Source organism: Chlorocebus sabaeus, chromosome 5 (genome assembly GCF_047675955.1).
Source record: "Chlorocebus sabaeus isolate Y175 chromosome 5, mChlSab1.0.hap1, whole genome shotgun sequence".
In the NCBI taxonomy this organism is placed as follows: domain Eukaryota; kingdom Metazoa; phylum Chordata; class Mammalia; order Primates; family Cercopithecidae; genus Chlorocebus; species Chlorocebus sabaeus.
Window position 1 is genome coordinate 68,173,539 of NC_132908.1, and position 12,714 is coordinate 68,186,252.

The following is a 12,714-nucleotide window of genomic DNA, read 5'->3' on the forward strand; positions in this document are numbered from 1 at the left end:
GATTCACTTTCTCCCTTTTATTTCTTTTAATCACCACACCTCTCTTCTCTCCTTCTAAAGAACCAGAGATTGATTGCGTCTTATTTCAGAAGACAAAATTAACATATATTATTTGTCTAGTCTATGGTATGTGTTAAAAGTTTTCTCCATATTTTCCTCATTCGTCCTCTGATTTGGGGGGGAGTTAATTTTCCTTCAGTTAAAAAATCTCAGATTTGCAATTTAAAGTGGTCTCTATTCTAAGTCTCTGCTCTTTCACTTAAACCTTTACTCTAAGCTGTCCCCCTCCACTAATGCCCCCCTTCTTTGGAGATGCTCTTTTCCTAGTTAATCTAAACATTGCTGCATTTGCTTAAAGAGACAGAGAGAGAGAGAGAGAGAGAGAGAGAGAGAGAGAGAGAGAGAGAGAGAAAGGGGAAAAGAATAAGAAAAGGGAAGGGGGGGAGAAGAAAGGAAAGAAAAAAAATCTTAAAAAAAATTCTTAGCCAGGTTCCTATTGTTGCTCCTATGCATTCCACTTCTCGGTGTGTGTGTGCGTGTGTGTGTGTGTGCGCGCTCGTGTGTGTGTCGTGTGTGTGTGTTTTTAATACATGCATAAACTTTTGGTGCCTCTCTCCCTCTTCCTAGGCTCTTCTCCCATCCTCTCTTCCTGCTCTCCTTGCCCTGCTCATCACTTTCCCCTGGTTTTTTTTTTTTTCCTCCCTTCCTCCCCTCTGCCTCCCTCCACCTCCCCCTTTTCTTTTTTGCTGAATCTTATTGATCCAGAAGGTGGCTAATTAGCCCTTCCCGTCGTGCCTGGGTAATGAAGCACATGCGCACTGAATTAATCACAGCCATTTTTTGCAGGAAACTAATTAGCAGAATAAAGATCCAAAGACTTTTTTTTCTTTTCACTCATCAGCTCCCACTTCCAGCGCGTCCCCTCCGACCGCTGCAGCCGCCACCGCCGCCGCCTCCTCCTCCTCCTCCTCCCGGCCGCAGCCGCCGCCGCCGCCGCCGCCGCCTGCTTTGCATCCCAATTACAGCCTAGAGCCGCTGCCGCCGCCGCCGCCGCTTCTCCTCCGTGGCCCCTGCCCGCTCCGGGGGCTGTAAACTCCCCGCCAACCATGCTGCTCGGCGGCAGCGGCGGCGGCGGCTCCGGCTCCCCGGCTGCGGCCGCCTCCCGCCCCGGGCTCCGCCGAGCGCGCTCCAGCTCCGCCGCCGCCGCCGCCGCCGCCGCCAGCAGCGCGTCCTCCGCCGCCGCCGACCCCCGCCAGCCGCCGCTGCTGCCTTGATGGGCTCCGCGGCCCGAGCGCCTCTTTTCGGGATTAAAAGCGCCGCCAGCTCCCGCCGCCGCCGCCGTCGCCAGCAGCGCCGCTGCAGCCGCCGCCGCCGGAGAAGCAACCGCGTAAGTGGCAACTTTTCCCTCTTTTTTTTTTTTTCCCGCCGCCGCCGCCGCCTGCTCCTCCTCCTCCTCCCGCCGCCACCGCCCGGACGCGGGGCTCCTCGGGGCGCCCGGGCTGCTTTGCATGGGGCTCGTCCTGCCCCCTCCCGGCTCCCGCGCCCGGCCGCCGCCGCCCGCGCTCCCCGCGCCCGCGCCCTGCTCGCTCGCTGCGTCCCGCTCGCCTTCCCCCTGCGCCAAACTTTCTCTTTCTCTTCTTCTTCCTCCTCCTCCCGCCGCTGCCGCCGCCGCCGCCGCCGCCGCCGCCGCCGAGCCCGGGCCGCCCCCTCCTCCCCGGCCCCCGCGCCGCCGCCGCCGCCGGCCGCTGGCGACCCCCGGGAGGGTGGAGGCGCCCGGGGCGAGGCCCGCGCGGCGAGTTTGGCGGCGCCGCCAGGCAGGGCCGGCCGGGGCGCGGGCCGAGGGCGGGAGGGCGGCCGGGGTCCCAGCTCAGAGACAAAGGCGGCGGCCGGCTGTGGGGGGAGTGTGGGGGGGTCCGCGGTGCCGAGCACCCCCGCCCCCGCCGCTCCCGGCCCCCAACTTTGCCCCACCCCGAGAGGCGCCGTGGCCCGGGGCTGAGCCGCCGCGCGGGGCGCGCACCCGGACCGGAGCAGTCGCCGCGGGTGCAGCCGCTGCTGCTGCCGCGGCCGCCACCGCTGGCCGGGCGGCCGGGCGAGCGCCTTCCGCGCCGGGGCTCGACTTGCCGGGGACGCGGGAGCCCGATCGGAGCCCCAGGGTCCCGGAAGGGGCGAGGCGGCCGCGCGATCCTCTACCTGCGCGCTCTCTGCCCTGCCCCACTGGCAGCGCCGCGAGCGCCCAGAGGGGGCTCTGCCCTGGACACTAGGGGCTCCCGGGGGCTCCGGGCTGCGCCGCTGGCCAGGGCCAGACCTCGCCTGGCCGGCCTTCCTCCGCCAGCTGAGCTCAGAGACATCCGAGGATGCCTTTTTTCTTTTTCTTTTCTTTCTTCTTTTTTTTGCTCTCGCGAATCTGGGATGGTTTACGTTCGGTTCCCCACTCTCACCCCTCGCCCGGCTCCACTCAATGCAAAAACCGTGTTCCTGAATTTTACATTATGCATTTTAATGTACATCTTTTTGCATATCTATTGGAGAGTAGATCTAAGTGTATTTCATGCAGTGTATATAATTGTGTATGGACTCAGTACTCGGAGGGTTCTTGTATAACTTGAATTAAAATATGTATATATATCACTTTACGAATGAAGCTGTTGCTTAGAATCTGACTTTTGTCCAATGTTGTGCTATTCTTTCGACTGTGGCAAATTCTTTGATTACAAGCGCTTTCAAAAGGCACCCAGTCTTAACTTTTCCCCCTTGTTGCTTTCACGTAGGGTAAATATGACAATTTTTATTGGTCTCAATTATTGAAACTTGATCTAAGCACTGTATGGACGGAGCATGCTGATTGCCTTTTTCTGGCCTCCAGTTCTAGTGACTTTTAAAAGGCAGTTTGTTAAGTACCTTTGAAGAATATGACAGACGGTGATCGCTTGGCTGTAATGCAAATTATAGAACATAAATTCACTTTGGAATTTAAAAAAGACTCGAGCCCTTTCAGTGGGGACAATTGAGGATTTATTATGTTTTTTAAAAAATTACTTTTTTTCTCCCTACTTTGGGAGAATAGCTAGTTGCAGACCAACTTATTTGGAGGTCCTCCGAAAGAGGCTTGGGCAATGGGCGAGGGGAGAAGATTGATCACAATCTGCATAATCAATAGGGCAGCGTGCTGCAATCGTGTACCTACATTTACTGTAAATTTCTACCCTATCTGCAGCGTGGGTGCTCCAGCGTCTTGCTTGGTTTCTTAGGGAGGATTTAGAGGCAGAACAACCAGAATTTACTGCCCAGCCCTCCGGAACAGTATAGGGAAGTCCACTCCACAGTGCCTCATTCTAAAACTCCCATTTTGCTGAAGTTTTTTTTTTTTCAAATCTGTTTACTTGTGGGGGTTTCAGGAACTGAACCCTCAAAGGGTGGATATCCTGTGGGTTCAGGGAAGTGGGGGGTATTCAGGAGACCTAGGGGGTGGGAGTTTGCTTATTGAATGAGCACTTTGGGGGCCCTCTTCTCATCTTACAATGTTAGGTTTTTTTTTTTTTTTTTTTTTTTTTTTTTTTTTTTTTTTAATTGGAGCAGGTAAATTAGAGATAGGAAAATAAAAGAATATACTAGAGATTGAAGCAGTGTCAAAATATGAGTTGCTGTGTTTGTATGAGAGGAGAAAGAATACAGACCCAGTCTTGAAAGCTTGGTGGTAGGTGAATCCATATTTGGAGATGATTTTGAAATAGTCTAGCAAATGGTGCACGAAGAGGATTTCGTAAAAAGTGTACACGGAGTCAGTTTTGAAAGGATTGCGGTTTGGGAAGATGAGGTGTGGGCAGGAAAACCCACTCTAGGCCAGCAGCCTTCCTCTGTCTGTGTGTCTCCCTTCCCCCTCCTTGGATTTTAGTTTTTAATTACTTAATGCTGAAACGCACAGGGCTTATATAAATATTTGCAAATGCTCTTTCCTATTGATTTCTCTGAATAAACTGCCCTGCTCCGGTCCAGAGAGGAGGCGATTCAGATCTGTGGACTTTTTAAACATATAAAGCCTCTGGAGGAGTGGTGTTCTCTGCGTGTGTGTGTGTGTGTGTGTGTGTGTGTGTGTGTGTAGAGTTGTAGGTATGAGGATTTTGGGGGCCCGCAAGGAGAGTTCAGGCTCTCCAGTGGTGTGACCCAAGGAAACTGGGGTGGAGCTGGTCCCTTGGCCTGGCAGTCCTGACGTGTGTGTGTGTGTGTGTGTGTGTGTGTGTGTATTTGTGCGTGTGCGTGCGTGTGTACGCCTGCACCGTGTGTCTTCACTGGGGGAGTCTGGATGCATATGCACGTACTTCCCCCACCCCTGTTAAATATGGAGCAGCTTTCCAGGGCTCTGTGACTGCCTTCTCCTCAGGGTCACATTGAGTTTGAATCTGACCCAAGGTGCAGGAATCCTGCAATGGGGAAATAAAAGAATATACAGAACGGGGTCAGGTCAGCTGCTCAGAGGCCAAAACCCCTACAGCTGCTTTGATTTTATTTTTTGGTGTATATTTTAGGCTCCTCCTGCCATTCTACAAATTGTGCCTCCCCCTTTCAGGTGTTTGGTCTGTGGCTTAAAGGCAGCAGAGCCTCTGCCTGCATAGACATAGGCTCCCAGCAACAACAGAAAACCCACAATACCGAATCCAAAACAAAACTTGGGAGGAGGGGGAGAAAAAACCCCTATTGAGTTCAGGCAAATAAGGTTGGGTCTCTAGATCCGGTTACAAAGCAGCTTTGAATATGCAAGACAGTGCACAAGACCAGTTATTCCAGTTACAACAAACTATTAAAAAAAAAGAGAGAGAGAGAGAAAAGAAAAGGCATGTTTAGGTCGTAATTTGTTAGTACAAGGAAAAGAATCCCACATAAAGCTGCCTTTTTTTTTTTTTCTCCCTTTGCTGGCTTCACACAGAATTCACTCACCCCTTTGCAATTCATCTGCTGTATAGGTTCTTTTATTAAAATCTTTTGGGGTTTAGGACGATGGCTGCAAGCAACACATTTTCTGTATTTTTTTCCCCTTTATCTTAGAGAGAGAGTTGGCAGGGTTTCTGTGGTTTGCAGTTACACAATATGTTATCATGTTTTTAATCACTAAATCATTGCAGTGGTTATAGATTTACAGTGTTGGGGTATTACAGAGAGGAGCAACGGCGGCTATATATATGCTTTTAAATTACACCAATGTAAACTGAGTGCGGCAGCTGTGAATATGGTCGGCAGACGTCTATCCCCTCCCCACCCCCCCAAGATCTTTCTCCCTCTGTGATTTTTCTCTCAAATTTCTTGGTTTGCTTAAAATAAGCTACCCCTCTCCTCCCCTGTATTGTCTCTTCGCCCCCTCTTCCAAAAAAATTAATTTTCATTTTAGACCTCTAACCCCAGAGAAGCTAGAATTCAAACTCTTGAGCTATAACTTCGGATGAGAGTATAATAACAACAATAATGAAAAGTGTGGATTTCCTAAGAAAAAATCCTCCTGGTCTCCACACCGACCTCCTGTATCGGGATGGAGGGTTGATTGCACGTCAGAAAGTAGGGGGGCGGGTGTGGGGGAGGGGAGCCGGGCTGGTGGCGCTCGCCTGCCTGGAACCTCGAATGTCCTGTCCCCTGCGAGCCCACTTTCAGCTTCTGTTTTTCATATTATTATGTAACAGAATCCTTGGCAGCATTAAAAATTCAGTATTACAAGCTGATTGTAATGCTGCCTCATTAGACAACACTGTCTGGCCTTGTATTAAGTGAAACGTGGAGCATGGCTTTTAGATTATAAACACCAATAAATATTAAGGATCAGCAGAGGGGGCAGTAGCAACTGGGTTTTTGGCTCCTTCTGGCTTTATCCCTCCTCCCCCCCAGCCCCCCAGATCATCTTCCCTTCAGTCCCTTTCCTCCCCCCTCCCCCCATGGTAACTGTCATGCGTTTTCTTGTGAGGATGCCGATGTGTCGACCCTGGTGACATTTTAGGAAGGCTTTTTATAGAGTTCTCTTGTGTACACAAAAGGTTTGGAAGTTTGTTTTGTTTTGATCTGCAGTAAACAGGTCCTTCACTTTGCTGACGTCATTTCCGTTCATATTTGAGTTGTTGATTGTGCTTCTTCTTTGCAGGGCCCTCTCATCCCTACCCCCACCTTGCCTTTCAGCTCAGAGCCTGTGGCTGCCTGGGGAAGAGGGAGTGTGCTCCTAAGCTGCCAGGTCTGGGTTCAAAGGCTGAGGGTCGCGTGGCTGTGCCTCGTCCTAGGGTTTGCCCGCTGGGGAAGATGCTTCCAGCTTCAAATCTGGTTAAACACTCCGACATCCACTCGCCCTGGTATTTTCATGGCACGCAGTGATTCATCTCAGCTTCCTTTCTTTGTAACACCTCCCCCCACTTTGCCCCTGCCACACCTTGTCTGTGTCTTTAATACATCCTTATTGTCCACTTCTCCATGCCCCCACCCACCGAAAAACCTTGTAATGACGACTCAGAGACTTTGATTCAGTTGCAAATCTGAAGCTGGCATTAGTGGACTTCATGCTGTGAAAAAAAGAAAGTGTTTCAAGGCCTTGCCCCCGCAGCCTCCCCACCACTGCCTTCTATCCCTGTTGGGTTTTTTGTACATGTGTGTTTTCTCCCCGTTTCCTGCCTTTTCGTAGATATAAAGGCCGTTCTGGTGTTACTAAAAATGACTATAATGTCCAGTGTCTCTTATTTCCATGTGATCTACAGTTGGAAACCCCTCCAAAAAGGAAAAAAAAAAAGTAGGATGAGGAAAGGAAAGAGGAAAATCTGACTGCATAGGCCCCAAAGGCTTTCCTCTAATAGAATGATGGGTTTTAGGTTAAAAAAAAATATTATTGTTTTGTTCTTTTAGGTTTAGAAATAATAGGGAGAGAGGGAAAAGCAGTCATTAGGAAGTTCCCTGAGCTGCTTTCCAACTAAGACGGGTGAAAAATGAACCAGCATTGACACTTGGCTCCATGTGAAAGCCCCTGTCACCTCTCCCCCCTTCCGTGGCCCTGGCCTTTTGTTTCTGGAGAACGGAGCTAAGGTACTTTTTCTCCCAGACCAAAGGCAGCAGGCAAGGAGTCCCCTTGTGTGCGCATCGCCTTTAGATGGCCTTCTCATGGTTATTGTCAATGCAGACTTCCCCAAACAATTGCTCCGGGGAGACAGAAAAGCAAAAACATTTGTCCTATTTTTTTAACCTCTTTGTTTTAGACTTCTTTTTTTCATCCATTCTTTAAATTTCACAGTTTCTATTTGTCTGCAGAGAGACAAACGAAACAGCATGAAGCACGTTTTTACCGTAGGCCTCACTGGCGATTGGAACAGCCTCAATAGAAATCCAAATTCTAAAACACTGGCTGACTTGGAGGATATGTGAATTTTTCAGCTCGGGGGCTCTGAAGTCAGATTAGCACAGATTTTTGAACCCAAATGCCCTAAAATGAAAAGATAAGAAAATAGGATTCTAGAATTATTTGGGGGAAAGCCTGAAAAAGGTCATCTTTTGTCTATCTTCACGTCTTGTGCCCCATCCTTAGAAACTTAATAGGGGAGAACTGCAAACCTCAATGAATTCTTCATTAAAAAAAACAAAAAACTCCAACCCTGGTTGTTGTACTTTCGATATAGCATTTAATGGATCGTTTTAACTCACGTGTGGAAGTGCTCTTGGTGCATACTATGTAACGGATACTGTGTTGAGAATTTTTTAAAAAAAATCTACAATTTATATAAACAGGCAGTATCCCCTCACCCATTTCTTTTCCTCTTCTGTTTCCCTTTTCCTTTCTTCTCCTTCCAACCTGCTTCCCCTCCAAGAATTCAGTGGTTAGCATCAGACTGACTGTAAAGGGATATGTCAGACGGTGGGGATGGCCTATGAACAAAATAGGAGTCCCACCTCTTTTTTCTTGGCCCCAAACAAAGCACCTCTCTCTCCTGTAATGTATGGACCGAGATTGCGATGCTGTCCTTAAGCATCTGTCCGCCTTTTCATTAAAATTCTCAATTTCAAGGTTTAGAAACACAAATGTAAGAATCCCCCTGGGTATAAAAGTCTTGCATGGCAAATTCCCTTTGCCCTTTCAGAAATAATATTTTTGTTTAAAAAAGAAGGAGCGAGAAAGAGAGTTCTTTACGCAACATGTAAAGCTGTTTTAAGGCAACTTCTTTATTTTGGCTTCCTTAAAACTTGGGGCTTTGTAACTTAAAATTAATTTAGAAAAACTCTCCCGAATCACAGCTTTTAAAAAATAGTTACTCATTTGTGTCTTTCTTGTGGGATATCATGGACAGATTTAGCACCTGAGCTGGGGAGGGTGGGTAAGGAAATTAGATAATGTTCCACCTATGATTTGGGGGTAAAAATTAATCTATGGAATTAGCACTGTAGGGATGGATGGAGGCCTTGAGGCTTCAGGAGAAAAATGTGAATCAAAACATCTGTGTGCAGGTCTTGGCACACCAGCTTCCAATGGTTATGAAGGCAAATGTGAGCTGTTCTGAGGAAGGTCTGCATTCTGTTCCATACCCAGGAAGGCCTGGCCACCCAGCGGGTACCAGGCCCCTAAATATAACTGCCTCAAAATCATGGGGTGAACTCAGGCCATGGTGCGAAATTCAGCTCCAAATGGTTCCTTGTTTATTTCAGGAACGTTTGTTTTTATTTCTTGCCCTCTTCTGGATTTTTCTTTGTTAAAGCCTCCAGGTTATTTAAACACTTGTTTTAAAAATCCATGTCTACATATAATTTAATAAAAATAGAAGAACCCGGAAGGGTGCACAAATCTGTTTAAACCCAGCTGTACTGTGAAAAGAGAGCCTAGGTTAAGCTGGAAGTCAGAATGCTGACATCCACTGTATCTTAGAGATCATATTTACCTTTGCAAAAGTGGAAGGATACAGCATTAGTAAGTGTGTATGTGTAGAGAGAGAGAGAGACAAGCAGGTTTGGCTCGGTAGAATCATTGTAATTTACCAGCCAGCTCAGTGTTAGGGGGCAGGCCTCTGGCTTGGAGAGTGAGTAAGGGGAGGAGTAGGGAAGGGGTTAGCGCTCCCTGATTTATTTTTAAATATTTATCCTTTCGGCTGTTGCCAATTACGCTTTCCAGATGAGACGAGACTGGGTATGGAGAACTGCGAGGGAAGAATTGCCTTTTCTGAGAGTGGGTTTATTTGTCAGCAGTGTTCAGGATGGAGCGATGAGAATGTCAGACTGTCACTGCTGGGTAGGCCGTGGGTTTAACATCAGGCAGCTGCCCTCCGAAGAGCCGGGGCTTCCAGAGCTGGAGGATAGAATTTGCAAGGAGTATTTCAGAGAAACTCCCGATTTCGTATGTAGGTGCAGAAGTTGCCAGTTCCTTCTGAAGAGGTATTGTTTTTATGAATAAGGAAAATGAGTTTTAGTAGAGGTGACACCCAGCTTGTGTGTAGTCCCTCATTTCCATAATGTACAGAGACCATAGATCACTGGCTTGTGGATTACCTGTTAAATTTTTGCCTGGAACAAAGGCAGGCTTGACTAGGCCTCATCATGTGTGTAGCTGGTGCCAGATAAAGAAAAGGAACTCAGGGTCACTCTCAGTTCTACTTGTCAGGCCTCTGAAGTGCAGGAGGCAGGTCTCAGGGTCTGCTTCTTGGGACAGTGGCAGTATTAGGGCAAATCCCCTCCGGGCCTTCTGCCCAGGCACTGCTGCATCCTCCCAGGTTACTTTAATAGCTTGTTCTTTGGGCTTTCTCGCTTTTATTTTATTGGAGGTATTTGTCTGTGGGCCTACCAGGATCATGATGTCATCAGATTACGAGGTTGTCCCCTGTTAATAAAAATGAAGACAAAGCAGCAAAATTAGATTTTCTGAGAGTATCAACATTCTCTTGTTGTCTTTAATTTATCCAGCAGGGCCTTACCTATCCTAGGTAAGGAATCTTCGTTTTCCTGAAGAGATTGCCAGAGGCATCTCTGTGTTGCTTGCGGTCCTGCTAGCATACATCATCTTCATGTCTTATTCATAGTCACTTTTTCAATTAAATTATTAATTGTTTTCTTTAAGGTGTTCTCAACTTATACGGCCAAAATAAATAACAGTGTTTTAAAAACACCACCTGTTCTTGGGCCTGAAGTCAGGTGGTCTGGAAGCAGCTCTGCAGTGACCATAGTCTGGTATGCAAACTCATCCTCCACCTTCCCTGCTGGCTCTTCACTACCACCCCCCCACCCCCCCACCCCTGCCCCGCGCTCTCACGTGTGACTGAATTGGGCTTGTGCCCTCCTTTGTCCCTAATCAGACATGATCCCTGGAGGCAGTCTTTTCTCCCAGGGTCTTAGCTGAAAAAAAAAAAAGGAAAATTTCCCAGAATCTATTCTGGACTAAAATGTAGAGAAGGGCTCTCTGTACCCAACAGGTTAGATACTTACATTAATCGGAACCCAAATTACATTGTGCAGAAAGCCTTCTATACGGGGGTGGATGGTTTTCACCAGCTAAGCATCCCTCTTTCTCCCGAGTCAGTGTGTGCCTCATGCTAATACAATTCCATACATACTGCTCTTCTCCTCTTGAGCTGATTATATTTCTGACACTTGCATGGTTCATTATTGTGCCCGAGGAAAAGACTCTCCAGTCTGTAAGGCCAGCCTGGGTGGGTGGTTTTCAGAAAGGGTAAAAGCAGGTGCCTTTCTGTGCTGTGAGAATCGGGAGTAAATTCAGACTGAGGGTGGGATTGTGACAGGGAGGACAGAGAACTTCCGGTGAGATTTCTTTGGGGCTAGCTTGCAGATCAGAATGGAAAAAGGTGAACTTGGGGAGATAGAAAAGTACCCAGCAATCGCTTTGACCAACTGGAAAAGGTGAACTTAGGGAGATAGAAAGGCGCCCAGCAATCGCTTTGACCAACTGGGGTGGCCGGTTTAAATCTTACCCTGGCGGTAGAAACTCCCTGGGAAAGGGCACGATCTTTGCTATCTCTGCGGTGATGTGGCTTTATAAGGTGAGGCTAAGGAGCCTGGAGGCTTCCATTGTAGACTGCAGCTCCTTTTCTTCCCACTTCTTCTCTTCCTCTCTTTCTAGTGATCTCTCCTTCTTTTCTCTTTCTCTGGCCTCAAAAACTATCCTTAACTCTCAACGGAGAACAGGGGGATGTTTTTATAAGTTTCTTCAACTGAAAAACAGAAGTGCTCTGTAAAGCAGTTAATAGGATGGGTGTGTGTTTCCAATAAATTCCTGTCCACATTGGCTCCTGTCCCCATACTAGAGTGGCCTGGCTGTGACGTGGACGGGGCCCAGGGAGCGATGGCTCCGGTTCGGAGGCCCCAGGCTCCTTTTAGTGGCCGAGGGCGCGTCCCTTTCTTCTTGCCCGATTCTAGGCCGGCCCCTGACCTTTGATGAGCGAGGGGTCAGCGCCTCCGGGAGGGCCCGGGCTTTGTTCCCGCCGGGGCCGGTTCCCGGGGCGGCGCAGGCCGAGCAGCGAGGGTTCCTGGCCCCAGGCGGGTGCGCGGGTCCCCTGGCCTGCCCCAAGGCCCGCGCCCGGAGCGGAGCGAGCGCAGCCGAGCGCCCGGGCCCCGCGCGTCCCTGTGCGTCCCCAGGTCCCTGCGGGCGGGCGGGCGCGGTCGCCGCCGAGCAACCCGGCCTGCGCCCGGCACGACTGTAGATGTCAGGCTTTGCCCGGGGAGCCGAGCGGCAGCGGGGCTGTGAGTTTCAAATTAACCTTCCGCTTTGTTGCTGTGTAATGTGGATCCCCGAAGGCCCCCCGCCCCGCCCGCCCCCCTTCCCCGGGCGGTGCGTGCTGCAAACTGCGAGTTGGGCTTCATTTACATAAAGCGATTCCGGGCGGGCGGCGGCAGAGGAGGCGGCGGCGGCGGCGGGCAGGCCGGGGACCGGGACGCGAGCGCCGCGCCCCGTGGGTGAATCCCCGCCGCGCCCCGGGGACCTCCCTCTGGGGACGGGCCGACCGCCAGCCCCACCGCCAACATGAGCTCCCCTCCCCAGTCTCCGGGCCCCCTGCTCCTAACCAGAGCCACCTCCGAGTCCCGGGGCCAGCGGGAGGTGGGGAGCATGCCTCCTGGGGTGGGTGAGCGCGGGGCTCGGGTGCCACTGGAATTTCCCGTTGTTGCGCATGGCGGCGCGGCCCCCGGACCTGCAAGTGCCGCCTCCCTCCGGAGGTGCGTGGAGGCTTGGTGTGCCAGGTGAGTGCAGCCTCCCTCCGGGTCCGCGCAGCCGGCCTGGAGCCGCGGGCAGGTGCTGCGAGTCTTGGCTGAACTTCCCATTCTCTTGGGGCGTGTGGGGGAAGGGAAGGCTGGATGCACTTGAACTCCCAGACTCCAGTTGCCACCTACCTAGGGTGAGAGCGCCTAAATTCCACTGGGCACACAGTGAAGCTCTTCCTCCTTCCTTCCCTTCCCTCTGTCCTCCCCTCCCTTCTCCTTTCCTGAGTCTGCTTTTGGATTAGTTCCTGCCTTCTGAATGCTTGTGGTACTGGTGTCATTTAGAAGTTTGGGTGCCTCCGCCTAAAAATGCACCCTTTTCAGCCCTGGAGAAGTCACTGGTCAGTTCGAAACTATGTGAAGAATGCACTTGTGTAGTAATTAAAGGGAGAATCAGAGTTTTGGAGCTGGAGGGCACCTTTGGAGAGCATCTTGTCCACCCTCTAATTTTAGTTTTTTTGCACTCTTGGAAAAGTCAGAGCATTTATTTCCTTGGGCCAGGGCGGGATGGGGAGC

General features: G+C 50.2%; 1 protein-coding gene and 1 long non-coding RNA gene across 13 annotated transcripts in view; one reads left to right on the top strand and one right to left on the bottom strand.

Moving 5' to 3' along the window:
• The first annotated feature begins 1,191 nt into the window (after window positions 1-1,191).
• ZFHX3 (zinc finger homeobox 3) overlaps window positions 1,192-12,714 on the top strand; it is a 276,330-nt gene continuing 264,807 nt past the window's right edge. For 2 of the 6 annotated variants that reach the window (XM_038007954.2, XM_073015531.1), the window contains exon 1: window positions 1,192-1,387. Coding sequence is in view for 1 of the 6 variants with exons in the window: in XM_007993790.3 (XP_007991981.3) it covers window positions 12,111-12,180 (70 nt within the window). In the remaining 5 variants the exon portion in view is untranslated. Of the gene's footprint in view, window positions 1,388-12,070; window positions 12,181-12,714 lie in introns of those variants that run through there. The other 4 variants (XM_007993788.3, XM_007993789.3, XM_038007955.2 and 1 more) reach the window with 3 other exon arrangements.
• On the bottom strand, window positions 8,146-12,397 carry LOC140711691 (uncharacterized). 7 transcript variants are annotated; one of them, XR_012092967.1, is made up of 4 exons: window positions 12,331-12,397; window positions 10,241-11,156; window positions 9,906-9,974; window positions 8,146-9,811 (listed from the first exon to the last, which is right to left on the bottom strand). It is a non-coding gene; the product is annotated as an uncharacterized lncRNA (long non-coding RNA). The 7 variants fall into 7 exon arrangements; XR_012092965.1 differs by lacking the exon at window positions 12,331-12,397 and adding an exon at window positions 12,132-12,313; XR_012092964.1 differs by lacking the exon at window positions 12,331-12,397 and adding an exon at window positions 12,007-12,099.